This window comes from Macaca mulatta, chromosome 1 (genome assembly GCF_049350105.2).
Source record: "Macaca mulatta isolate MMU2019108-1 chromosome 1, T2T-MMU8v2.0, whole genome shotgun sequence".
Classification (NCBI taxonomy): Eukaryota; Metazoa; Chordata; class Mammalia; order Primates; family Cercopithecidae; genus Macaca; species Macaca mulatta.
Window position 1 is genome coordinate 83,135,438 of NC_133406.1, and position 27,273 is coordinate 83,162,710.

Here is a 27,273-nt window from a genome sequence, read left to right on the forward strand (position 1 = left end):
CCAAAGTGATCAAAATGTTGCTACATTTTATTTTCAACTTAAAACTTCATTATAAAATTTGCCAAATAAACATGTTAAAAACAAAATTAAAAACAAATTGTAGCTGATATCCAGAAATTACAGCACTGTATTGATAACGCGCTCTTTTCATTACCAGGGAAAGAATTTAATGTCCTTCCTTCCTCCCCAAAAGCTTCCTTGGTGCAATCTAGTACAGAAAACGCTGGGACACCACTTTCTGATGCCAGGATAAAAGCAAAATAAAAAAACTGCTTGCACACATTAGCACTGATAAAACAATGACAATTTCGCTAAAAGAATGTTTAAAGACTACAGGATGCTAGAGCAAACCAACTTCATGATTGCATTAACATAAGCTAAGTTACATACACTTCATGCAGTGTAGAATTAACACTGCATATCTAAATGGCTCATATATAAAATGTGTAATTAAAACCCAAACATACACACTATGTTTATTACATTCCCCTACATTTAAAGTACTAAGAACAATTTAACTTTGAACACAAAAGTTTAGTGAATTTGCTACTGTTCCATTATAGGACAATTAAAAATGAGACTATATCAACTTCACTAGAATTTAATTGCTAAAGCTACCTTATGCACATCTATTAAACTAAAAGAAACGACTTTAACCCCTTAAGTTGTTTTTAAGATAGCACTCCTTTACAGGGAGTAAAGTTTTGTAAATATAAAGGATATATAAAAAATACAGTATAAACTGCATGAGCTTAACAGTAGCAAAAACACTGATGAACTTTTAAAAAGTCAAAAATATATAAAAATACTAGCCTGACATGGCAAATTTTCAAACACCAATCTGTGTAAAAATGTTTAAATATTGATGTTACTCCAAAAATATATACTTATTCTATTTTTTTTTCTATTTGCAACAGTTTATAAAGGCAAACAAACACCTGCAATTGAGGTAGCAAAGCCAAATTCACAAACTTTGGATCAAGAAAAATACCCTTCCTATGTTTTAACAGCATCTTCTATACAATAGTGAATGAATTCTAATTGTTCCAAAATTTTTAATTCACATTACTTTACAAAACTTTATTTAAAATACTGAAAATGTTTTGTTAAAAAGACAGTCCTGACAATCATCTCACATTCAAAATACTGTACAAAAAAATCTGAAGTCACCATATATTACATAAAACTAAGCTATGTATTTACATTTTCAAATGTAGTTTTAGAAGCTGAGGTTAAGCCAACTGCTACAAATGGTCTCCCTTAAACAGTGTCTGCTAATAATCTCATCGCTCTGCACTTTCAGCATTTAATATAGGCCCTTCTTTTTGCTTTCAAATTATATAACTAGTAAAGGATTTAAAGAAAAACAAACGAAAATTCTATTTTCTTACTGAATAAAACATAAATGTACTTTAAATGGAACAGTGTTTTCATTTAAGAAAAGCCAACTGGCCAAAAAACATCAAAATTTGAAAAGTAATCAGAAACCATAAACATCAATAGTATTCTTCACAGTACATTTATATTAAGACTGTCTTCTGTTTTCAGATTTTTAAGGGTTGAAAATTTCCCATTAAAATGCAAATTCTCACATCCTTACTTGTATTTTTCCTATGTTAATTATAATTTAATAAAAGTAAACACAGCTATATTAAAAGATCAACTACTTGGCTCTATAGTCCTGGTTCAAAAAGAAAAAAAAATTTACAGATCCTGTCAGTGCAACAAAAGAAAGTTTGGGATTTTTTCCTCGTTTTTGCAAATGGCAGCTGGAATTGCAGGAGTATTTTGTAGATAAGCCAGAAGAGCATTAGTAGATGTATGGAAATATACGGTAGGGCACACGCTGACAGTACTTTTCCCAAGCCACGCCATATTTCTTTTTACAGTGGTACTCGTCACGAGCTTCTCGGTGGACAAGCAACATGGTGAAATAAATCACATAGAAATAAGGCAGAATGTGGTTAAAACCTGTGGATAATAACGGTACATAGTATTAGATATTTTTATTATCACTACAACGTATTTTTTCCTGCTTTTCCCCAAATTCTCTAAAAATGAACCATAAGGTACTTCATTTTCTCTAATAATGAGGAGAACAATTAAACCAGTCTGTAAAATCCCACTGGGAAGTGGCAGAAGGTCGTATCTAAATTAGAAGCTACTCAAAGACTGGTGAATCCATTCTAACAATCCATCACAATCAAAACATCTGTCCTCATAGTTAATACAAATCTCTCCATTTCTCACCCTTCTTCCCCCAGCGAAGAGAAAAACTGCTGTCCTCCACTACAGGCCAGGCCACCAAACAGGTAGCAGGCATGGGCCAGCCCCCCAACCTCCACCAGCTCCCCTGGATCCCCCTGCTCCCCCAGCTCCCCCAGCTCCACCGACTCCCCGAGGTCCCCCAGCTTCCCAAGATCCCCCTGTTCCCTCAGTTCCCCCAAATCTCCCAGCTCCACCAGTACCTCCAGCTCCCCCTGATACCCCAGCTCCACCAGTACCTCCAGCTCCCCGATACCCCAGCTCCACCAGTACCTCCAGCTCCCCGATACCCCAGCTCCACCAGTACCTCCAGCTCCCCGATACCCCAGCTCCACCAGTACCTCCAGCTCCCCGATACCCCAGCTCCACCAGTACCTCCAGCTCCCACAGCTCCCCCTGCTCCCCTGCTTCCCCAGCTCCCCATGAGGCCAGACACACAAAAAGAAAAACAGAATCTCCTTCTCTTCTTAAAAACCAGTTTTTCCCAATCTATGTACACCGAATCATGAACTAAGAAGCTGAATTAATTTCTATATATTCTACTTAGAAAAAAGCTATCAGGCACAATTGAAAACTTAAAATTTTGCTTTTAGGCTTAAAGTAAAACTTCAGGCTCTGTGAATTCCCAATTCCCCTCAGAAGCCAGAAGAGCTTCTACAGAGGCCAACCTCACAGTAGAAAAGGGCGACAAAAAGACTCACACCCACCTTGGCCACACTGGCCCACACAAAGGACACACACACACCTTTCCAGTGGCTAAAAGGGTCAAACTAGCACTCTTCTGAAATGCTTACCACATGGAAGGGACCACGCCAAGGCCATGATGAGATCACCCAAGTAATTGGGGTGGCGAACAAAGCCCCACCATCCAGAAACTAGAAGATTTTTTCCCGTTGAAGTATGAATGGTTTTTAAATCTATATAAAAATAAAAGTACATTTTTAATGATGTCGAGACAAAAAGAAAACCTTCACGTAATATATATAATATAAACATAAATCAATACTTACGTGCAAGCTTTGGATCACTGGGATTTTTCCGGAATGCATTTTTCTGAGAATTTGCACCACGGAAGATTACATAACCACAAACTGCAATTTTAAAATATTTTCCTATGTTAATAACTTAGTTATACTCTAATGCTTAATAGCATCTGTAATTTCTCTTAAAAATTATCTCTATGCTCTGAGGAAATTTCCAAAGCAGACTCCTAGGCTCAAGAGATCCTCCTGCTTCAGCCTTCCAAAATGCTGGGATTACAGGCATGAGCCACCACACCTGGCCTGATTCTTAAGAACAACTCAAAAACTCTAAATCTCACTATGTAAAAAGATGGTAACCCTTCCAAAATCTATCACACTACTTTAATCATCCACCTAGGGAACACTCTGAAGTCAAAACAAATATAGTTACATCCATGAAAGAGATAAAATCTAAGACAGCCTACATTACAATAAAATCAATACTAGAGTTCGGTATAATCAAAATTACAGGCTATATCATCTGTTAGTTATGATACCTACTGGCCATGGCACAAACATTTTATTAATCAACCACTAGCTTAGAATCAGCACCAGAACATCCTGAACTTTAAATACATGCTGAATCCATTGTAAGTCTACAAGTTCCTAATTTTATCCAAATTTCAGAATGTCAAAAATCAATGTATCAATGATATTTAACTATTATCTAGTCGATCCTCAATAAACTAGTAAGAGAATAACCTCACTTCCTGCTTTGGTTTGAATGTGTCCTCCAAAGTACACGTGTTGGAAACTTAATCCTCAATGCAACAGAGTTGACAGTAGCACCTTCAAGAGATGGTTAGGTCATGAGGGTTCTGCCCTTATGGACAGATTAATGTCGCTATCACAGGAGTGGGCTCAGTATCTCGAGTGGGTTTGTTATAAAAGTATGTTCAGCCTCTCTTGCTCTTCCTCACTCTCTCCTGCCCTCCCTCCCTCTCTCTTGTCCTTCCACCTTCCACCCCGGGATGCTGCAGCAGAAGGGGTCTTGCCAGATTCCAGCACCATGCTCTCTGACTTCTGGCCTCCAGAACCATGAGCCAAATAAATTTCATGACAAATTACCCAGTCTCAGCTATTCTGTTTGAGCAGCACAAAACAGACTAAGACATCCCCCATTTTTAGCTGAACTATAAAATATACTGTCTTGAATCATAAAATGGACATGGACAACCAAATCACTGGTGAAAATAAATCTTAATTTTAACCAATGGTTTGAATTTCTTCTTCTACCACAGATACTAACTAGTGTAGCAAAACTATCTATATTTGAAGTTCACTGCTAATTTTCCCTGCCCAACCTCTAGTACAAGTGTTTAAGGGTTTAATGAACAGGGTAAGGACAAAGAAAATTCATCCTGAAGTAAAATACATGACTGACCCTGGTGAACTGCAGCTGCAGCCAAACTGGACTTCTCCGTCTTTCCCAACCTCATCTCACACTTCCCCACCATACACCCTTGCTGAGCTGTTCCAGTGCCTGACTTTTGGATCTCTCCATCCCATTTTACCCTCTAAAACTCAAATCAAACACCATATCCTCCAATAAGTTCACACTAAAGCTCCCCAGAGAGAAGTCTCTACCTTAAACACCCGTCATCTAAGCCCCTCTCGGTGCTCACTCATGTCTTATTTCTCCTGCTAGAACGCGAGCTCTATGAAGGCAAAATCAATCTTCTCTATAAGATGCCTACCAGAAAAAGCAGGCACTCAAGAGAAAAAACGTAAGGTTACTAAAAACAAATTTAACCAACTTAAATTTATTAAATTTAAAAGCAAGGTGGTTCATTTAAAATAATCTGTTTCAAGTACTACTGAGAACCCAGGTACGAACCATCCATTCTCTTTGCAAAATGCAGACTTTTTATTACTCATCATAAATGGCTTCGAATTGAGCTAATGCTGACCATTCAAAATGGCATGTTTCAAATATGTAGACATCAGAGCATAAAAGCCTCAGTACATAATATTTAATAAATTAAACTGAGACTAAAATTAATACTCACGTTTCAGAACAATAATTAGAGATGCCATTGGCCAAGACACTTCATTTGGATGACTAACTAAGTAAAAGGCTTGGAAGCTGTAAATAAACGGAACCCACACCAAATCTCCAAAAGCCAGCATGAATCCAAATCCATCATGGATGATGTCCATGGTCGTCAACAACGCTTCCTATAAGGATACAGACAGGGGAAAGGGAGAAAGAGCTTCTATGTTTAAAGTATTCAAATAAAGTACTAGTTTACAGGCAAATGTATAAAGTGCTATGGGCAGGTCCACAACCAACATTTTTTTGTTAAAGGGGAGAGAGATTTGGTTCCCCTGGCCTGCTAGGTCTTTCTGCCATCACATTCTCCTGTCACGCTAGCCTCTCGCTCATGTTCCCGAGATAACAGATCTCTAAAGCATTTCCCATGCCCAGGCCCTCCCCTCTGCTGGCAACCCCTCCTCCAACCTGGGCACTTCTCAGATGTCACCACCCACCAGTAGGGCTCAGACCTGGGCACTTCTCAGATGTCACCACCCACCAGTAGGCTACAGCAATTGGGTTACTGTACTTGTCTAGTCACTCTCCACTATACTAAAAGCCTCTAAAAGACAGAGGTTGTGTGTTTCTACCTTTGCGACCCCAGTAACTAGCACAGTGTCCGCCATGGAGAGAAGTGTTCAAAATATGTTTGCTGAAGGAATATGATCACCAACTCTTTTTGTTTCAGTTCCACATGCACCAATCTAATTTCTGATCATAATCTGGCTTTTCATGTAGATTTTCCACAGAAGAAATTAAGCTGCCTGGCAACATGGTGAACTGACAGCTTCACTTCTCATGCAAATTAATAAAAGTGCATTACTCCCTGGTGATTTGCTTAGCGTGAGCCAGTTCGCCTCTGGACCAGGATAAGGGGCAGGCCAGACTCTAGAATACAGACATACCGCCAAGGTCAACACTCTGAAGGTCTGGCCTGAGGGAATCTCCAAACTACCTGGAACCTCACTACAGACCACTGATGTTGAAAAATTAGCCAGTATAGGCCGGGCGCGGTGGCTCACACCTGTAATCCCAGCACTTTGGGAGGCTGAGGCGGGTGGATCACAAGGTCAAGAGTTCGAGACCAAACTGGCCAACATAGTGAAACCCTGTCTCTACTAAAAATACAAAAAAAAAAAAAAAAAAAAAAATAGCCAAGCATGGTGGCGGGCGCATGTAGTCCCAGCTACTCAGGAGGCTGAGGCAGGAGAATCACTTGAACCCAGGAGGCGGAGGTTGTGGTGAGCTGAGATTGCATCACTGCACTTCAGCCTGGACGACAGAGTAAGACTCTGTCTCCAAAAAAAAAACAAAAAAAGAAAGAAAGAAAGAAAAGAAAAAGAAAAATTAGCCAGTATAAGCTCTGTTGGAGAATCAAAGTTCTAGGTTAAAGAAAAAGAGTGGTACCTCCAAATAGGATTTTTTCCAGAAAAGAAAGCAAATAGGCCATGGAACAGAAAAACAGATGTCATATGGAACAGAAACACCAATCCCACAAAATCTACCTCCTTAGGCTTATACTCTTTAGTTACCAGAGTTCTTTATTCTCTTTAAAAAAAATTGACATGTAATAATTGTACATATTTATGGGGTACACAGTGATGCTGCCATACATGTAATATATAGTAATCCAATCTGGATAATTAGCATATCCATCATCTCAAACACACTATTTCTTTGTGTTAGGAATATTCAATATCCTTCTAGCTATTTGCAACTATGTATCACTGTTAACTATAGTCATCCTACAGCAGTACAGAATACTAGAACTTAGAACTTACTCCTCTTATCAAGTGGTAATTTTATATCCTTTAGCAAACCTCTCCCTCCCTATCTTTCCCTTCTCCCTACCCTTCCCACCTTCCCACATCCTCTGTTCTACTTTGTACTTCTATGACATCAACTTTTTTAGCTCTCACATGTAAGTGAGGATACATGGTGTTTTAACTTTCTGTCCCCGAGAGTGTCTTCTTATTCTTCTCTCTCAAGGCCTGTGATCTGATTCCTGGTCCAAAAGAGGATAAAGGTGACAAAACGGAGGGAGCAGATAAAAGCAAGTGTGGTGAGTAGCAGTGAGAGGGCAAAGGGTAAGCACCCAGTGCCAGGTCAGGGGGAGGACCTTAGCCCCACCAGCTCCTGAGCCCCAAGGTTTTCACAGGCTGGACTCAGAGGAAGGGTCATACATATTTAAACTGGTAGTCTCCATTTTCTTAAGGTATAGCACATTCGTGAATACGAGGAATTTCTATCAAGTGACCTAACAAAAAAGTTATTAAGCATCTGCTAATTGCCCAGTGGTATGCCAGAATGCTACAGAAATCATAAAATACAATACTTCCTCAAGAAGATTATCATCATCTGGCTGAGATACTGAGAACAGACAGAAAACAATTTCCTAACTCTAGTTGTCTACCCCTGGGCTATGTTAATTTTGCCTTAAAATGCAAAAAAATTTTCTTTTAACAGAGGTCAGTGTTTGGCTAAATCTATAGAAAATATGAACTTCTAAGCCAATTGAAAAGTGAAGACCACAACATGGCAGAAAGCTATTAACAGATGAAACCAGACGAAATGATCACTTATCAATGGAAAACTACTAGAAAGGAAGTTTTAAAGAAGCCTGAGGTGAGCAAAACAGTGAAATATCATTTGATTTGCAAACTGTTACCTATACGCTCTTTTGGCGATTCATTCTATAACAGCAAACAAAGCTACACTGGTAATAGTAAGTGCATTTACAAAAGAGTTGTTTTTTAATTTCAAAAACATGTTTAATTTTGGATCGACTTGGAATTTTTAAAGTCAATTTGAAGTGCTATCACCACCTTCACAGCTTCCCAGGCTCTGAGCCAGGGTCTGTGAAGTGGTAGGAGGGCAACAGGAACCCGTAATTAGCGGATAGCACTAATCCCACCACTTGTAATTGAGGTTTACCTCAAAGTGGCCCTAATCTTCCTAAATAACAAGAAGATCATCAAACACCAATATCAAACTTGCGAAGTTGTTCTGACTCAATATTCTCTGCAATTTTGCATAGAAGGCCACAATTAAAGACCAGCCGGCAGGGGTGGGGGAGATATATAGTAATGATGGCCAAATAATACACTTTTTTTTTTAATGTTCCAGGCTCAAAGAGAAAAGGTCTTCTCTCAAAATGTCAGCAGACTGTCTCAACACACTGTCATTAAAACTTGTTTTGGAACTTTATGATGTACAGCTGCCAGATTTGTTTTTAATATGGAAAGAAAACTAGACGTGGAATTTGGAGATGATTACAAAGATAACAGTAAATATGATAAAATACTTGTAAAATAAGCCTGAGGAAGAAAAAATTTTTTAAAGGAATATGCTGGTTGAGACACAGAAAACAAACAAAACATTTACCAGTCTTCAACTAGCAGAAAGACTAATCAATGTACGAAAAAAGACACGAGATGAAAACTTAGCCTTATTTCAACAGGCTTCCTCAATGCATCTTGATTTCTGATTTTACGTTCATCTAATTAGAGCTAGTCTTTGTATTTTAAAATACTAACAATAAAACACCTCCCCCATTATTTAAAAACCAGGTGACTCTTGACAATCCAAGAAACACCATACTAATTTGGTAATAATCCATCCATTTTCATGTGATACCATAATTACCACCGCCCACAAAAACAAACCCAAGATCCACCAATCTTATATTGAGAATATTACTTTTAAACACAAGATCAGCTGATAAACACCAAAGCACTCCCAAATGCCTAGAAACTTCCCACCTGTCAGCGCTCCCTCCTCAGCTTCGCATGGATGGCCTCATCGTCCTCACAAGCAGCCTTGGAGGCAGGCCGTGCTCCCCTCACTTTGTGTGCAAGAAGCCGACGCTCTGACAGGTCACTCACCCACTCAAAGCCATCTGACTCCAAGGCCTCGGCTCTTAAAAGTAATTACCTCATTCCAGAGAGCGTCCACCACATAGAGAAGCTGGAAACTATTAACCAAAATCATGGCCAAGGATGGAATAGCACGGTCTTGTATTTTCATTTCAGCCAAAAGCATCACCAAGTTAATAACCACCTGAAATAAAAGGGGAAAGTATATAGCCTCAAAGCACCTCCCCAGGGATCTTAGCACTACAAAGGCATGAGTGAGCTTCACAGCTGAGACACCTGGCAGATGCCACCTTAACACCTACCCGCCACCGGGAATAAGACATCTCAGCACCATGGGCCCCTGGACCCAATGCACTGAGGACACAGTTATCATTTCTGTGTTCCTGTCACAGTGCATAACTTCACCCCAATCAAAGAGAACACTGGAATGACCCAAACTGAGGGACACTCTTACAAAATAACCAACCAGTACTTTCCAAAAAGTATCAAGGTCATGAGAGACAAGGAAAGCCTAAACAACTATTAGACTAGAGAAGACTCAGAAGAAATAACAACCAAATGCATCGTAGAGTCCTGTCGAGGTTCCTGGAACAGAAAAAGGACAACAGCGGAAAGACTGGTGAACTCGACTGAGGCCTGCAAACTCGGTAACTAATGCTGTCGCTATGTTAATCTGCAGTTCTTCATCATTACACACTGGTTTCCTCCGAGGTTAACGTTGTGAGAAATAGAGTGAAGGGTGGAAGGGAACTCTTTGCTATATATCTGCAACTCCAAGCCTAAAACTAGGTAAAAATAAGGTTTTAAAAAAGAGGAAAATGCATCCACACTATCACTTTCCTATATAAATATAAACTGATAATAAAGCAAAGAAAAGATACTTAATTTGTCATATCTTAAACCTCTGGAAAATATTTACAAGAAAATATTTTGATAGATTTATGGAAAGCCATAATTATCCCTAAAAATATACCACCCACTGCTTATTTTTAAATGGTCTACATTTCTTTCTAGCAATTAATTAGACCTATTGAATTGAAATTTAGAAAGAAAAAAAAAAAAGACATACCCATCCAATCAATCCGGGGCGCAATTCACAAAAGTATTTGAGATCAAAAGTACCAATTCGAGGGTTTAATTCACGGCCAATGAAGAAATCATAGACAGCATTTCCTGAGAAGGGAAAAGTGTTTACCCAAACAGTGTTCCAAACCCAGTCAGGAGGCTTTAAAACTGCACTGCTGCCCACTATCCAGGCTCACAATTCAACTGCCTGCAAGTGCCTGAGCAGAGCTCTGGTGATGAGAGGTAGACAGGACGGCACAGACTAGGGGAGACGCCTGCCCAACTGAAAGGGCAGTTACTACAGCCTTTGGGGAGCCGGGGACCCAGATACCCCAGGTTTCTTAAAAAACAACCAAAATCATGGGGGCCCCCCAAAGGACTTTACACTCACAATTTTTTTAGATAGGCGACATTTTTTTAAATACTTTAGCTCAGCATCAACCAATTTGTAACCTCTCGTTTCTTTTGTCTTTTGTTTTGAGATGAAGCCTCGCTCTGTGGCCCAGGCTAGAGTGCAGTGCCACAGTCTCAGCTCACTGCAACGTCCGCCTCCCATGCTCAAGTGATTCTCCTGCCTAAGCCTCCCGAGTAGCTGGCATTACAGGCATGTGCCACCACGCCCAGCTGATTTTTGTATTTTTAGTAGAGACGCGGTTTCACCATATTGGCCAGGCTGGTCTCAAACTCCTGATCTCAAGTGATCTGCCTGCCTTGGCCTCCCAAAGTGCTGGGATTACAGGTGTGAGCCACCTCGCCCAGCCAGCAACCTCTGTTGTTTTGTTTTTGCTTTTTAAAGAGTATTTACTATTTTGGACAAAGAAATAATATTTGTCATAAGTCAAAACGCCTGTAAGTTTACTAAACGTCTTACTGTCATCAAGCAACTGCAAAAAAAAGAAATGAATAAGAAAGTATGAAGGAAAAAGAAAAACATTTTCTTCTTTTAAATTCATATCTCTTTAACTTTTTTCTTCATCTTTTCATTTTTTCTTCTCTTCATTTCCCAAAAATGAAGTTAGAAAAAAAGCAATCTACTCAAATCTGGAAATGGCTGCTGGAGGGCTCTGGGACGCATTCATCCAACACGCGATTCATCACTGCTCACCAGAGCTGGCAGGCGACAGGTCATTCCGGGGTGCTTTCAAAGAGCGCATGTAGAGATACACACTCAAGACCACACAAAAAACAGTGGCCCCAAGTGCAAACTGAAGAAAATGACTGTACACATAATGAAACTCTACGCCCTGGAAGAGAGATGCTCCGATGACTGCAGATGTCAGGATAAAAGCATAGAATCCTTTAAAAAAAAAAAAAAAAAAAAAGGGAAGGGGAAAATTTATGTTAACCCAAGGCTCACAGGAGACGTACGCCATTATGAAACAATACAATGTTCATTTTTAAAGTCTTAATATCATTATTCAGACTAAATACACACAAATATGCAAATAAGCAATGTCCTGAGGTATAATCTTCAATATACATACCATTATCTCTTGTAGAACTTTCCAAATAGTTTAACATATTGATTCTTCTTCAGTTCAAATGGTCATTATTTGCTTTTAATTAAGGGAAAACTGACAAGAAGTGCAACCTGAAAATTCCCACAATCCAAACTCTCAGGCACAAAGTCAAATGGCTAATTATTAACAGAGCTGAGCCAAACACACATTTTAAAGTCTAATGCCATTACCTAAAGGGAGGGTATTATGCACTCACCAGGGGCCAGGCACTGAGCTAGGTTAGTAGTTACAAAATTATAAATATTTATACTTAACCAACTTGTCAATAATGGTTTCAAAAGATTCTAGTTAAACTCTACCATCCAGAACAGAGTTCTTAAGATGCCACCCGCAGAGAAGACGCCACAACACAAATGCTGGAGGCCAGGCAGGGGACTGTGAGTACCCATGGGGTAGGGACAGCAGGTGGGCACATTCACGGGCAATGCCAAGTTAAAAAGCACCCACCCTGTGAGGTTCCAAAGAACTCTCGTTCCAGGCTAGTCCTGCTGCCACACAGAAAGGCTCACTGGGAGATTCAATTTTTCCTTTTGGCTAAAAAAATAGTTTTGTGGCTGGGTGCGGTGGCTCACGCCTGTAATCCCAGCACTTTGGGAGGCCGAGGTGGGCGGATCACGAGGTCAGGAGATCGAGACCATCCTGGCTAACACGGTCAAACCCTGTCTTTACTAAAAATACAAAAAAAATTAGCCAGGCATGGTGGCAGGCGCCTGTAGTCCCAGCTACTCGGGAGGCTGAGCATGAGAATGGCATGAACCCAGGAGGAAGAGGTTGCAGTGAGCCAAGATCACGCCACTGCACTCCAGCCTGGGCAACAGAGCAAGACTCTGTCTCAAAAAAAAAAAAAAAAGAAAAAAAAAGAAAGAAATAGTTTTGCTTTCAAGGGAGCTGAGTGCCTGAAAGAGCTGTGCTCCTAAAAAGTCATCAAATCACATTAGGATAAATGGTCAAACGCAAAAAAGAAGTAGCTGTTATTTATTTGAGAATTCTAAAACCAAACCTTTTGTAAAATAAAATAGTTGTCTCAACTGATCTGAATCCACATTTTCCACAAATACTCCAAATAATAACTTCTAATTTTAAATTCTGACTTTTAAAGATATTCATTTACCTTTCATAAAATGTATATTTTAAAAAAGAATGGTTAGATGAAGCAGTCTTTTGCTCTCTAGTCCACGTGAATTAAAAATAATCATCCAAAATGTCTTAGGAATCTCCTTAGTTAATAATGGTAAAATTCATGAAAAGAAACCTCAATACTTGAACCCGAGTAATTAGATGAGGACATTTTTAAAAAGGATCAAGCAACTTGGCCAGCCACTCCCCCACTGGCTACAAGAGCTCCAAGCACTGTGCTCAGTCTCTGTATGTACCACACCCCTCAGAGGGAAGTGAAAATGTAACACAAGACTACTTAGAAAAGAATCGGTGCCTGCAGAGAAACACACAAAACACTGAAATCAAAGGACCTGGCAGCAAAGTCAACAACCCACCTCGCCCCAGACTCACCTTCCCTGGTGTGGCAAGTGAACCACCAGAGGGAGGGAGGGTGCCAAAGGTTCTAAAACTCGCTCCATCAGCAAAGAATTTGGTAAAAGCAACAAAAAGTCTAACAATACCAACGACAAGTATTAAGCATCCACCAGGGGTCAGATGCTGGAGCTAGGTCAGATGCCTTGTCACGTGACTGGCACTAAAAGGCAGAAGGTGTCTAAACTATCTTTGGCTTCCCTTTTAGAACCCAGGAGAGTGACTGCAGACAGAGTAGATGCTGGGTAAGTCTCTAAACAAAGATCCAAAGTTAGAAAATGAAGAATTGAAAGGATAAAAAGTTCAACCATTAAAATATATAATGTAATTCTCAAGAAAAGGAAAACACTCTACTCCATCTCGTCAAATGGAAAATCATTCAAGGATGACTACAAAATAGATCTGTACTTTGCCAAAGTCTTCAAACGGCAAAGCTGGACTGATGCACTCAGCATATGCTCTTATAGTGCCAGGTGCTGGACCCAGAGGGAGCAAGGTCTACCCATTTATTGAGCTGCTCAGTGAGCTCACAACTCATCCATCCAGCCCTCACATATGAATGAGCACCCACTACGTGCCCATTTTCCTGGCACGAAGCACGTCACAACGAACACAGCCAAGTCCTAGCCCATAAAGCCACATTCTAGTGGAGAGATCCTAATGAAGAGACAAATACACTGATATGTGGAGGCATAAATGTCAGACAGAAAAATAAAACAGAGAAGGGGAGAGAAAAGGACCTGAAGGTTTCTCTCAGCAGAGACGAGATGGAGGTGAAGATGCAGGTGTCAGACATTTGGGGGTAAGTTTTCCAGGCAAAGGCCCAGGAAGAGTGTGTGACGAATATTCAAGGGACAGCCCAGAGGACATGAGCAAGGGCAAGAGCAGCTCACACAGCAGGAGTGGCCTGGATGCCCGCATCCGTGTAACACCTCAGGGTGATAAAATCCTAGACAAGTGCAATGATTTCTAACAGTGATGAACACTACTAAGAAAATAAAACTGGAGAGTGGACAAGAGTGACTAAGAGGCTATGTTACTTTACATGGCATAATTTATACATGTTGGCTACAGGTATAAACAGTTGCCCTTCCGACTACCAAGAGATAATTTACCACTTACTACTCTGGTCTAATCAGCTTTAACAGTTTAACACTTAGAAGTTTAAGCTATCAAATCATCAATTTGAGTCTTAAAAAAAGAAAATCACCATTTAATCTATACTTGAGTCTTCTTCCATCAATAAGAGGCGTTCCTTCTACAACCTTAAAAGAAAAAAAAATTTACAAATTTACAAAGCACATCACCATCATATATACATATATATACACACACATATATATCTTCTAATATCACTTAATTTTCAACACGCCCAAGAAGGAAGATATCTTGTAATAGGGAAATTTTGTAATATATTTCAAAAACCCTAGTGGCAAGCCTTTTAATGATGCAATTCCACCTTCAGGAATTTATCTTAAATACAAATTCAGTAATGACTTCCTAGTGTAGGACCCAGCAACTGCCACAGCCACGCTCCCGGCAACACTCCTGTGTACCACCTCAAGACTAAATGGGCTTAAATACCTTTGTATCTAGTGGACCCCTAGCTCAAACACCTACCAATGGCTGCCCAACACTTACAAAGTAACAGTATGATTCCACTGTCTTCCATTTGTGGGGTCCTTTTCAACTGGGCTCTACCCTGTTGACCCACTCTACTCTGACCCAAGTGCTATTTGATGGCACGTACTCATATGCTTACTTGCTCTGCTATATATTATACATATATTGCCCAGCCAGTTATTTAACCATTTCATGTGATTCTTTTATCTGCAATAAGAGATTGTGAGAGGCCAGGTGTGGTGACTCGTGCCTGTAATCCCAGCACTTTGAGAGGTCAAGGTGGGAGGATCACTTGAGTCCAGGAGTTGAAGACAAGCCTGGGCAACATGGTGAAATCCCCTCTCTACCAAAATACAAAATACAAAAATTAGCCACGCCTGGTGGCATGCGCCTGTGGTCCCAGCTACTCGGGAGTCTGAGGTGGAAAGATGACTTCAGCCCAGGAGGAGGAGGTTGCAGATTGTGCCACTCCATGCCAGCCTGGGCGACAGAGCAAGACACTGTCTCAAGAAAAAAAAAAGAGAGAGAGAGACTGTGAGCATGCATCATGCATCAGAACCATCTCCTCTCTTCATTCAGCATCACCCACAGCATTCAGCATGGTACCCAACTGAACTGGCTGAGTAAAAAGTCCACTTGCTCAATGTAGTCACATTTTACCCCACAAAATAACTATTTAGAAATGTATCAATTCATTTCAAACTGTAAAATATAAATATAGTATCATTTGCTCTTGGCTAACCTACTTTATCCTATCATTAGCTACAGATTTCACTAGCCAGTATTCCTCCTCTCCCAGGAGAAATGTAAAAGCTGTTTGAGATCGCAGGATTAGTAAAATCCCACATGCTAATTTCAGATGATCCTTATCTATTAAAGGTGTCTAGTAAATGCTGTGTTGGGCTTTAATCTGTGAATATACAGATCCAAATATACAGTCAGCCCTCCGTATCCGTGAGATCCACATCGACGGATTCAACCAACCACAGATCCAAAATATTTGGGAAAAAAATTGCATCTGCACTGAATATGTACAGACTTCTTTTTCTTGTCATTATTCCCTAATACAGTATAGTAACTATTTACATGGCACCTACGTTGTATTAGGTATTGTAAGTAACCTAGAGGTAACAAAGTATACAAGGAGGATGTACACAGGTTATATGCAAATACTACACCATTTCTTATCAGGGACTTGAGCATCCTCAGATTTTGGTATGTATAGGAGGTCCTGGAACCACTCCCCAAAGATATCAAGGGATGACAGTATAATATTAATATATTTTAATATATACGCTTTTAGTCACTTTAGTCTATGAGTATATACATATATGACTTTAAACACAAAACTGCTTTCCTTGATACTCTGAAATCACCTTACCCTGAATGAATCTGAATTTAACTGTAGAGCCTTAACGTAAAAATGACTGAAGGTCTTTATCACAAAAATCCTTGCTAGGGCCACTAAAGTTATGGTCTCACTCCACAGTATTAAGCCTGCAGCTCTACCCTCCTATTACTGGCATTCACCAGTAAAAGTGATCCTTTGGTTTACAGACAACTGGCAAACTTGCAAAGCCCTAAGAATAAGATCTTTAAATAAATGATTTATTACTTAGGTAATCTCATGTTTCTTTAAATATATCCAAGTAAAGGATTCTACTGAAAGAAGAAAAAACTACACTTAGCAATGGAGAGACAAATTTTAAAGATATTGCAGGAATCTGAAAACAACATAAAATGTTCTTGACAACAAGAACATCTGAAACCATTTGACATTTGAAACCGTGTGAAACATTTGACAACAAGAGATGAAAATTAGAAACTTTTCATGCTTTTTTAAGTAAAAGATGTAGACTAAAGTCCATCGAGCCCAGCAGCCTATCAATTAATCATTTAAAAGGCTGCATCTGAAATAACGCATACTGAGAGTGAATTTTTTTTCCACAGCAATCTCCACTGAGAGTCAGGCTGCTTTGCAAAACAGCCTATTCTTTTCTATTTGGTTTGAAAAGTTACACAAGACATCTCAGATTTTTTTAAGCTCCTCTTAATAAGCAAGTGTTATATAGACAGCACAAGAGAAATGGCTTCATGAACTAAGTTTTGGGAGTTTTGACCAACAACAGCCTCTAACCTCTGAACTACTGTAAGGCTGGGCAGCATGGCACACGCCTGTGGTCCCAGTGACTCAGGAGGCTGTGGCAAGAGGATCACTTGAGCCCAGAAGTTGGAGACCCACCTGGGCAATATAGCGAGACCTCATCCTATTAAAACAAAACAGAATTACCATAAACGTACCTTTCCAATTGGCAGTAGGTAGAACAGGACTTGAATCAAAAACCACAGGAGGTAGACCCCAAATACTCTGGTTTCCCATAACTCATACAAAGCTGGCAAAGGAGGAGGGAAATTCAGAAGACTGGGATCTTTCTGTTTACATATCAACAGCAACAGGAAGAGGAACACAGGCAGGCCAAACATGATGAGAAACACACCTGCAAACAATTCATGAACATTTGAGGCTCAAATTTCAATCTGGTTTATTCATTTAAGAATCATGTTAGTTTTTTGGGGTTTTTTTTATTTTTTTTTTTTTTTTGAGACAGAGTCTCGCTCTGTCGCCCAGGCTGGAGTGCAGTGGCCGGATCTCAGCTCACTGCAAGCTCTGCCTCCCGGGTTTACGACATTCTCCTGCCTCAGCCTCCCAAGTAGCTGGGACTACAGGTGCCTGCCACCTCGCTCAGCTAGTTTTTTGTATTTTTTTTTTAGTAGAGACAGGGTTTCACCGTGTTAGCCAGGATGGTCTCAATCTCCTGACCTCATGATCCGCCCATCTTGGCCTCCCAAAGTGCTGTCATGTTAGTTTTTTTAAGATCAGAACTCATATATGGCTAGCTGTCTGAAACCAATTTCTAATGTACCATCAAAAACTCCCATCTCTACCTGTCAGCTCTGGTGGCCAGGCAACCATGGGCATCAAAGTAGTTTTAAAAAAAAAAGAAAAGAACAAACAAACAAACAAACAGGGGTCCAACACTGAATAGCTACACCCACCTCAGAAACCAAACTCTAAAACATTTGACCTCCAACCACTAAGGAGCAAATGTGTTGAAACTCCAGCAAACTGAAGATCAGAATATCTAAAAATTATCAGCCTAATCGTAACAAAAAGCTTTATATTCCTAAGTTTCTAACAATTAAAATAGTGTCACGTTCATGTAATGTGTGCAGATTTTAAGTGATGCTGGACAGTATCTGTAATAGACCAGCTAGCCAAAGGTTATAACAAAATACAAAGCAATTAAGCCATGCAGGATTTTGAGCCATTCAGACAAGAAGTCTTTTCTTTTACTAGCTCATAAAATTTCATCAGTTCCACCCACTTAATAACTCCAAAACTCGGCACACTTCAGATCTTTGACCCTTACAATCAACCTGCCTAGCAGGTAGGGCAGCCTTGGGATCCCATTTTATGCAGGCAGCTGACTTCCAGGCTGCTAGGCCCTGCCGCCTCAGGTCTGATTATCAGCAGAGCTCTCTGTCCCTGATAGGTAACCATCTATGCTATACAAACTCCCAGATCAACCTTCATCACTTCTTTGTACTTCTGTGCGCAAATCCTCTGAACAGACTGCTAAAACTTTTAAACACAGCTACAATGGCATCCTTTCTACTCCATAATCCCCCCAAAATACCCCCACCTCAGGCCTTTGCACCCACTGCTCCTTCTCTGGAAGACTCTTCCACAAATTCCCACCTTGCCTGCCTCAGATGTCTTCAGAGAGGCCTTTCCAATTCACCTTGTGGCAACCACCCCTAGCCCACCCCACCTGCCCTCTCTGGGCCCAGCTCTGAGGCCTACCAGGTACTCCTCCAAACTCCAAATCCTTTGCCCGGATGGGAGTCACTTCAAAAGTTCTCACTGCCAGTTCTTTTGCAATGAATTTTTCTTCCTTAGAATCTATTTCTTTTAATTTGACTTCTTCTCTTCTTGGACGAAGGCTATACTGTGTAGATATGTAACTGCTTTCTTGTGACAAACTGAATTTTTCCTAAATGAAAAATTTAAAAATTAAATATCTGTAGTGAACAATTACCACTAATGCTACTGCATTAACTATTTCAGCATCTCAGTACAGCTGTATACTAATTAGAATAAATTTGTGAAATTATATTCAGTCTTAATTTAAGGACAAAATTTTAGGACAGGTTATAAAATATTATAATTTTCAATGTGCTTCTCGAGGGAGAGTCACTTTTAACCCAGAAAAAAATCAACCAAGATGAAAGTGAACACTTTCCCACCTGTGTATTTTTATGAGGTACGTCATTTCTTTCAGTGTGCTCGGGCTCCCCGTTATATCTGCTGATACTATTTCCAAATGGCTTCTAAATTGAAGAATATAAACATTTAATCAAAAGAACTGTAACTTATTAAAAAGAAACATGATGGTAAAAACTTATTATTTTGAAATCAAGCAATAAAACCGATTTTTCACAGCCTTAATTCTGAAGAATTTAACACTCATTTTGTTAAAAATGAAGAGGAATAAAACTGCCTAGAATTCCCCAGTCTCTGAAATACTGGATCTTATAATGTAGATTTCTACATAAAATATTTTATCTGGCCGGCACAGTGGCTCACACCTGTAATCCCAAGCACTTTGGGAGGCCCAGGCGGGTAGATCACCTGAGGTCAGGAGTTCAAGACCAACCTGGCCAACATGGTAAAACCGTCTCTAATAAAAATATAAAAACATTAGCCACGCATGGTGGCAGGCACCTGTAATTCCAGCTACTAGGGAGGCTGAGGCAGGAAAATCTCTGGAACCCAGAGACAGAGGTTGCAGTGAGCCAAGACTGTACCATTGCACTCCAGCCTGGGCAACAAGAATGAAACTTTGCCTCAAAAAAATAAAAAAATCTTTCATCTTTCATGTAATTAGACTGAATGTTATAATTTCATTGATAGACTATATGGGTATTTGCTACGAAAGGCAGATAAAGTAAAAATTGGTAAATTAGTTCATTAACTGGATAAAAAACAAAAGACATTCAAAAAGACATTCACTGCTCCGAAACAGCCAACAATGGAAAATTAAGAAATAGTGGATACTTGTGCAATACACAGTAGGCTCAAGGCTCTACTAGTAAGAAGCAAAGCCAGTCTGTTGTTCTTGTGACACCAGGATCATAAGATTACACTATAAAAATACAGCAGTCATTTTAATATTTTAAATATTAACAGCATCTGTTCCTGGAGTCCCTGGGTAGTAAAGAGAGCCACTAATAGTTAAAATGTTCAAATTCAAAATGTAAGTTAGAACAGTAAGTTGAAAATGTCTGACAGTCACATTCGCCCAAAAAAAAAAAAAAAAAATTATAATACTCAGAATGAGAAACTGGGCATTCATACACTGATACTACTATAAACGTTCTTGACGCAATCTGGCAATATGTATTAAAAGCCTCAGATCTGCACCATATAGCTGACCTAGCAGTTCCACTTGCACCTAAGGAAATAATCAGATATTATATAAAAATACTTGTTTGTAATAGTGAAAATATGGAAGGAAAAACACTAAATGTCTATCAATGAGGGAGCTGACTTTAACGATTAAGTTACATCTATACAATTTACCATATATCCATAACTATAGAATACAAAAATGATGTAGAAAAATATGCTCTGAAAGGTTATCCCCAATATTTTAAAATCTCTTAAAGTTGACTACAGAACAGTATGTACATAATCCAGCTTTTAAAGTATATTAAAAGTCTGTGTGCATTCTATCCAGAAAAGGGGTTAACATTAAGTGAATAGAAGATTACTTTTATTCTTTTTACTTAAAATATTTTCTCTTTCGTCTACTATCTAAATACTCTTTGGACAAGATTTACAGGCTCCATGCACCGATATTTCAAAGCTTACACCTTAAAAGTAATTCCACTAAAATCATCATCTTTGACTAGGTAAAGTGATCAAGTATAATGATGCTAAGAGTAAGAATGTTTCTGTAATACGGGTTTTGTCTTACCATTTCATACATGATATGAACTTTCATACATTGTAAAAACCTTACTCAGTTCAATCTACAAGCTCCATCTATTTCAAATTTGAACACTGCTTTTTTAAAAACTAAAATATTAAACAGCATTTCTGGTAACTCAAGGACATTCTTTTCCATTGATATTTAAAACTTTCTATTCCAAACATTTGTTTTTTATGAAATCTTCCAAAGTCATCGCCTTAGATTTGATACTTCACTGACATTTTAATATTATTAACTGCAAGTAATTCGAGTAAATACATACATAAAGGGGAAGACAAAAGGCTGTATAAGGATAAACACAAGTACCAGAATCAGCGGAGTCAATTTAACTTCCACTTCCCTCCTTGCTTCCTTAATGTTGGCCTGGTGGGAAGCAGAAGCAGATCGGCGGGCACTTTTAGGTGGTCGACCAGGGGATCTGGAGCGTGACCTTGATCGACTCCCTCGGCGTCTGGAAGGGGAACTGGAAGTTGAGCCACCTTTCCTTTGCCTAAAGGAAGTTAAAGGCTAGAAAGGGAGAAGAAGGCAAAGAGCTTTACCACAAATCATAACACATACAGACAGACCCAAACTAGAAGAGGATAACAAAGGCAAGAACTGCTACCATTAACTCTAAAATCATCATGGGAAATCTTAGGATCTAAGAATGGATCAGATGAAGCCAGAAGAAAATGCTTTCATAATGATCCACCTTTCATGAGACAAATGCAGCCTTTCCATTCTTGTTCTTTGAAGGTATTTCCATGAAATGAATGAATCTAAACCAATTAGCTGTACTTATTTCCAACACCATATGCAAGAAGGGTAATAATTAACATGGATTAAAACTAAGAGGATAAGACAAAAGAAATTAGCACACAGACAAAAAAATAATAATACCACAGTTTCACTCTGAACAAAACACATAAGCAGATCTTGAAAATAAAACATGGGCTTGGATGACTGGGAACTGTTTCACCGTGTCCCCACCTACTCCAAATCTCCTTATGTTGCTTCTAGGGATGTAGACAAATTATGCCCCAGGCCAAGTCCCTCACCCCAATTTTTGTGTGGCCTTCCTACTAAGAACGGCTTTTACATCCTTAAATAATTACAAACAAAATCAAAAGAATAGTATTTCCTGACGTGAAAATTATCCAAAAATCTAATTTCAGTATCCATAGTTGTATTGGAACACTGCAATGTCTGCTCCCTTCCATACTGCCTGGAGTTGCTCCCATAAAGCCTAAAATATTTACTATCTGTCGCTTTATTCCTGGTCTAGAGCACTCAAAGTGTCGTCCTCGGCCATGGGTCCTAGAAATGCTTGTTACTAATCTGCGCAAGTACCAAAATCAAGAAAGAGGCATATAGAAATGTTTATAGCATTTTGACAAAGTAATCTCACATCTATCGAATCTGACAGTAAAACTGTGAGGCTTTTATTTTGCATGTCTTTATTTTTCTAGTAATTCATTTTTATGGCATTTTACATAAATGCTTGTATACTATGGATCAGATATCTTAAAACAAAGACACTCACCTGACAGGTTGAAAAGCCCTGGGCTAGACTCGAATCTAATTAATGTCACTCTCCTGATTAAATCCTTGGTGTTCAGGATGAAGCCCAAACCCTTGGGCATGGAATATAAAAGCCCCTCCAGCCTGGCTCCTGCTTAGCCCTCCCCTACCACTCCCTTCCAGCACTTAGCTGACCGTGTCCCCAGACCCCCAACTTTGGCATACTGCACTCTCTGCAGAAGCAGCCCCATTATCAGCTGAGTTTTTCCTATTTGTTCTCAGCACTTGGCTCAGGTGTCACTGCCTCTGAAAGCCTCCCCTGAAGCCCAGGGATCTTCTCTAACCCTTGATATACTCAACACCACCCACAACAAACTCCAGGCACAGAAAGCAGTAAACCCAGGGGACCAACAGATGCAAATGGCTGTCTTTCCCAATAAGTGTGAGCTTCTTGAGAACAAGGCACTATGCCTCATTCATACATTCCAAGAGTCAAAAACAGTATGTGACCCAAAGCAAGAGCTATCCTAAGCTTAGAAACTGGACTTAAGAGTTATTTCCCACTTATGGTAAACATACTCTGACAAGCCAAAGGAACACTTACCTTAATATCATTCTCTTTCAATTCAAGCTCTGTTCCATCTTTATACTTTACAGTGTAAAGCTGGGAGGTGCTGTCGTGGCTCAGAATTTCTACTTCATAATAAAGTGAACTCCCAGGCCATCGACCTCTTACCACTTCACCATCGGCAAATTTCCTACTTGGCATTTTCTATAATTAGCCTGAATAGTTTTAAAGAAAAAAAATTTGAGTCAATACATATACATTTATGTATTTGTCTTTTTCCACAGGCTGATCACTAAAATGCAACTTTCCAGAATTGACTGGTCAGGATTTAGGGCCAGAAAGGCTACATTCAATCTCATTTGGAATCATTTTAGAAGATGATTTAGCCACCACGGTATCTATGTAAGTGACACTAAAGATTAATTATAACAATGTATATAGGCGCCATAAGTTTGCACTACGTAAAATGTTACCCACCTACATGATCATAGTTCTTGTTAATCAAAATTGAGGCACAATCTCACAAAGGACACATTTTCTCATTTGCAAATTTGCATCACAACTTACAATGGCTTTAAAAATGCATTTAATTGTATTTTTAACAAATTGACTTTATTAAAAACAGTAAACTATAAAACAGACTGGGAAAATCAAGGATGTACAATTAACATGACTATAACCCACCAACAGTAAGAAAAATAATTCCAAGTCTGTAATGAATAAATTTGGGGGTTATTAAGCTTTCAACTCTTGCAGCTAAAGTACAAATGCATACCAAGTAACTCTGCCAACCACCCACCTAAGTCAGGGTGTACCTTGCCTTCATCCAAGCTCACCTCTCTCAAGTCTACAGCAGACATCAACCCCCAATTATAAGATTCTTTTCCTCTGTTTCAAAACATGGCCCACAAAGTCCCACAATACTCCAAGAATCCACAATCTATCTGCAAGAACTGCCACTTACGTGAGGCCTGTCTGCCACCCTTTTTGAAATATCAATTGATAGCTGGGTACTCCCAGCTGCCAGACAGTAATGCCACTCCATCCGCTGACCAGCGGATTCATATTTCCACACAACAAAACCAGGGCTGCCAACCTTCCTCAGTACCGCATAAACTAGCTGGGGCCAAGTTCAAGGGGCAGCCAGTAGCACAGATAGGAGCTCTCCCCCAAAGCACCTTCATTTCACCAACTAAGCACTTCCTGATGTATTGTCCAAGCATATCAACGTACATTCCCTACGAGCTCTTGTTAAGAGCTGATGATACAATAAAAGCAACATTTATGAACCTTTGAAGACTCTGGAATTAAGGAGAAAGTTGAATTACCTACTCCAAGGGAGTAGTGGGAGGGTCAGGGGGGAGGCAGGGTGGGGAAGGCCTTTCCTAAGCATCACCTTTTTTCACTGTTAATCGTCTGAGAAAAAACTTAAGCTCTACTAGTTTACAGAGATGGCAGCTAGGTTGGTAGATGAAAGAAAACACAAGTAGTTACCTGGTGATTAGAGGATGTCAGTCAATTAACACCTCAGGTAAGAGAGCCAGCTTTCTTCCCTACACCTACCTGAGATGGCATCACTGGGGTAATAAATGGGTTTGGGCTTGGAGTAGTGGGGAGGAGCCCACAAGTTTTTTGGATGAAGTCAGGCCTGGCTGAGTCACCTGAGGGGCACTTAGGGAGCAGGGGGGTAGTGAACACCTCTGCATGAGGAAGGGCATAAAAACGGAAGGTGACAACATCCAACTTTGCCTATTTCAACATTTAACTCAGAGCCTCCAAGTACAAAGAAAGAGGAAGGAAATGTACCCTCCCTCTCTCTTCTCTTGAGCCCCTTCCCCTCCCTAGACCCCCCAAAATCAAACCACTCTTACTACTACCTCTCCTACACTGGTCAGCCAGGGTTAAAAGAAGGCAATTATGTCTTCCTACATGAAGATGCTCAAGTTGCAAACAACGCTTTATAAACTTTTGAAATACAAGCCCTTCAGGACGCAGGGGCTACTTGAGGTTTTAAAAGACCCTTGAACAGTTTTTGCGTGTTCTTAACTTATTTACGGGCATCTTTCCATTGCACTTACACACCACATACACAGTGTCTGTGTAATATAAACGCAGGCCAGTGCCAAAAAGATTCTTGTTATCAATTAAATATTTTGGGTTAAACAAATTAACGCATATGGTGGATACCTGTTAGGTCTCTAAAGCTTAATTTTTTAAAAGAAGAATTAGGATTTGCTTGAAAAACAAAATGAACCAGCATTCTTCTTAGAAGATCATTATCTTAAACGTAAATGTTCCAAAAGATGAAGCCAGCAATATGATGTGCACCCCCACTTTACACAAGATCCACACACCATTGTCAAACATGAGGATACAGTGCAATCACATCCTAATATACTCCCCCACAGGAGTGAAATAGCCAGGATGGCACAAAAAAGTCCCACATTTGTGCATGTCACTATGCACTCACCTACAGGAGTCAAGATACACACAGGCTTTTCTTACAAGAGATGTTTTAGACAAGTGTGTTTGTAAAGAAAAATTTTGTTCACTGAACACAATGTCCTCATTGCGATAAACAGGAAAATCACGGAGACCCTCAGGCTTTACTGTATTAAACCAGATGCCCGCTAACTTCAGAGTCAACTGGCACTGCAATCCTCACATATTCTAGCTCCAATATGTTACTGTTTATGAACACAACCATTTTTTGCTGCTGTTCTCTACTCATTAGCATTACAGGGGTCTCCGGCTATCTTTCCTTCACTTCTCCAAATTCATATAAACGAGGCATAGAGCAAGACGCTTGAATGAAGTTTGACAGCTTCCTTTTCACACCTGAGCCCCGGTAGCCCTACTAGGCAAAAGGCAAACAGGAACCCTGGGCCTTGTTCCACGCCCTTTGCTTCATGAAGCAACAGAAAGGCCACCTTCCTGGCTGTAAAGGCAGAAGCGCCTTCTTCCCTATAAACACCCTTGGGCAGCTCATCATTCCCCTCCTGCTCGTTGTTCTCCCTCTTCCCAGGCAGCCCTGAGAAACTAAACTTAAACTGGACTTGTTGCCTAGTCTAAATTAGGATCCCTCTGCTCTTCTCCGTAGCTCCATCTTCTCCTACACAGCAGTTACTACAATGCATAACTACAGATCTACACGTGTTTATGTGCAAGGTCCCCGGGGGCCTGTCCACCCTGGCACTGCCCAGGCGCCGCGCCTCTCGCTGCAGGTGTCCACGCGCGCCCCACGGTATCTACCGCGCCCTCGTCCGAACACCCGACCGGGCCCCGTAATCACTCGGGAAAAGCGCCTGCAACAAAGCCCTCCGCAAGCAAGTGCTTACTAAGTGCCCCTTGAGGCTGCTGGCAGTGCGAGGCTGGCTGTCATTAGGAGACCATTTTTCTGAACCTTCAAAAAGGTGAAAAAGCAGCACCGTGCTTTAGCAGGAGCACGCACACCCGCCTAAATACCCGTTTTTCTGAGACTGTCCGGGCGAAAGAATTCAACGCATCGGAGCGAGCAGCCCTGCAGTGCGCCCGGAGAACCACCAAACCGCGAAGACCACGACCCTCAAAGCCAGTGACAAGCAGCGCGAATCTAAGCCCACCTCGGCCGCTGCCCCTTCCCCGTCCTGCCAGGCCGCCGTGCCCCGTCAGCCTCGCTACTGCAGGACCGCGGGGCCGCCCGCTCATCTGTCAGACCGGCGCTCGGAGGGGCCGGGAACCAGGCTGCGGCGGGGCGGGACAAAGGCGCCCACGAACCCTCCCCACCGCCGCAGCGCCGCGCCGCCAACATGGAGGGAAACGTCCGCAGTTTAAAACCCGCAGCTGCATTTCCGCAGCGCGCCCGGCTTGGGCGAGTTCCAGCCTTGCCCGCCGCCGCCCTGACCACCCGACTGGGCCAGGAGAGGCGAGGGGGCGAGGAGGGGAGGAGACGAGGAGGCAAGGAGAGGAGGGGAAGGCCGCCGCGCCAGGCCCCGCGCCCAGGGACCCCGGCCCTGCCGCTGCGCCCACCTCAGGCCTCCTCCCGCAGGGGCCCCTCGAAGGCCGTGCCGCGGGGAGCTGGTAGCAGGACGGGGGTGGAAGCGCTCACCTGCGCCAGGCTCCGGCGGCAACACGGACGGCTCCGGGAGAACAGTCGCACAGCAACCCCGCGGCAGTTCCGCGCGCGCGACGCTGCCCGGCCGCGCTCTCGCGCCCGGCGGTCCCGCAAGCCGGGC

At 40.9% G+C, this 27,273-nt stretch overlaps 1 protein-coding gene across 3 annotated transcripts; it reads right to left on the bottom strand.

Moving 5' to 3' along the window:
- Nucleotides 1-6: 6 nt before the first annotated feature.
- Nucleotides 7-27,273, bottom strand: LBR (lamin B receptor). Of its 3 annotated transcripts, none has more exons than XM_077954438.1 (14): nucleotides 27,068-27,231; nucleotides 23,096-23,274; nucleotides 21,298-21,498; nucleotides 19,244-19,327; nucleotides 18,801-18,990; nucleotides 17,237-17,433; nucleotides 14,523-14,577; nucleotides 11,368-11,559; nucleotides 10,267-10,370; nucleotides 9,256-9,381; nucleotides 5,297-5,465; nucleotides 3,276-3,356; nucleotides 3,060-3,182; nucleotides 7-1,971 (listed from the first exon to the last, which is right to left on the bottom strand). In XM_077954438.1, the coding sequence occupies exons 2-14, from the start codon at nucleotides 23,258-23,260 to the stop codon at nucleotides 1,811-1,813; spliced, it is 1,848 nt and encodes a 615-aa protein (XP_077810564.1). In that variant the 5' UTR covers nucleotides 23,261-23,274; nucleotides 27,068-27,231; the 3' UTR covers nucleotides 7-1,810.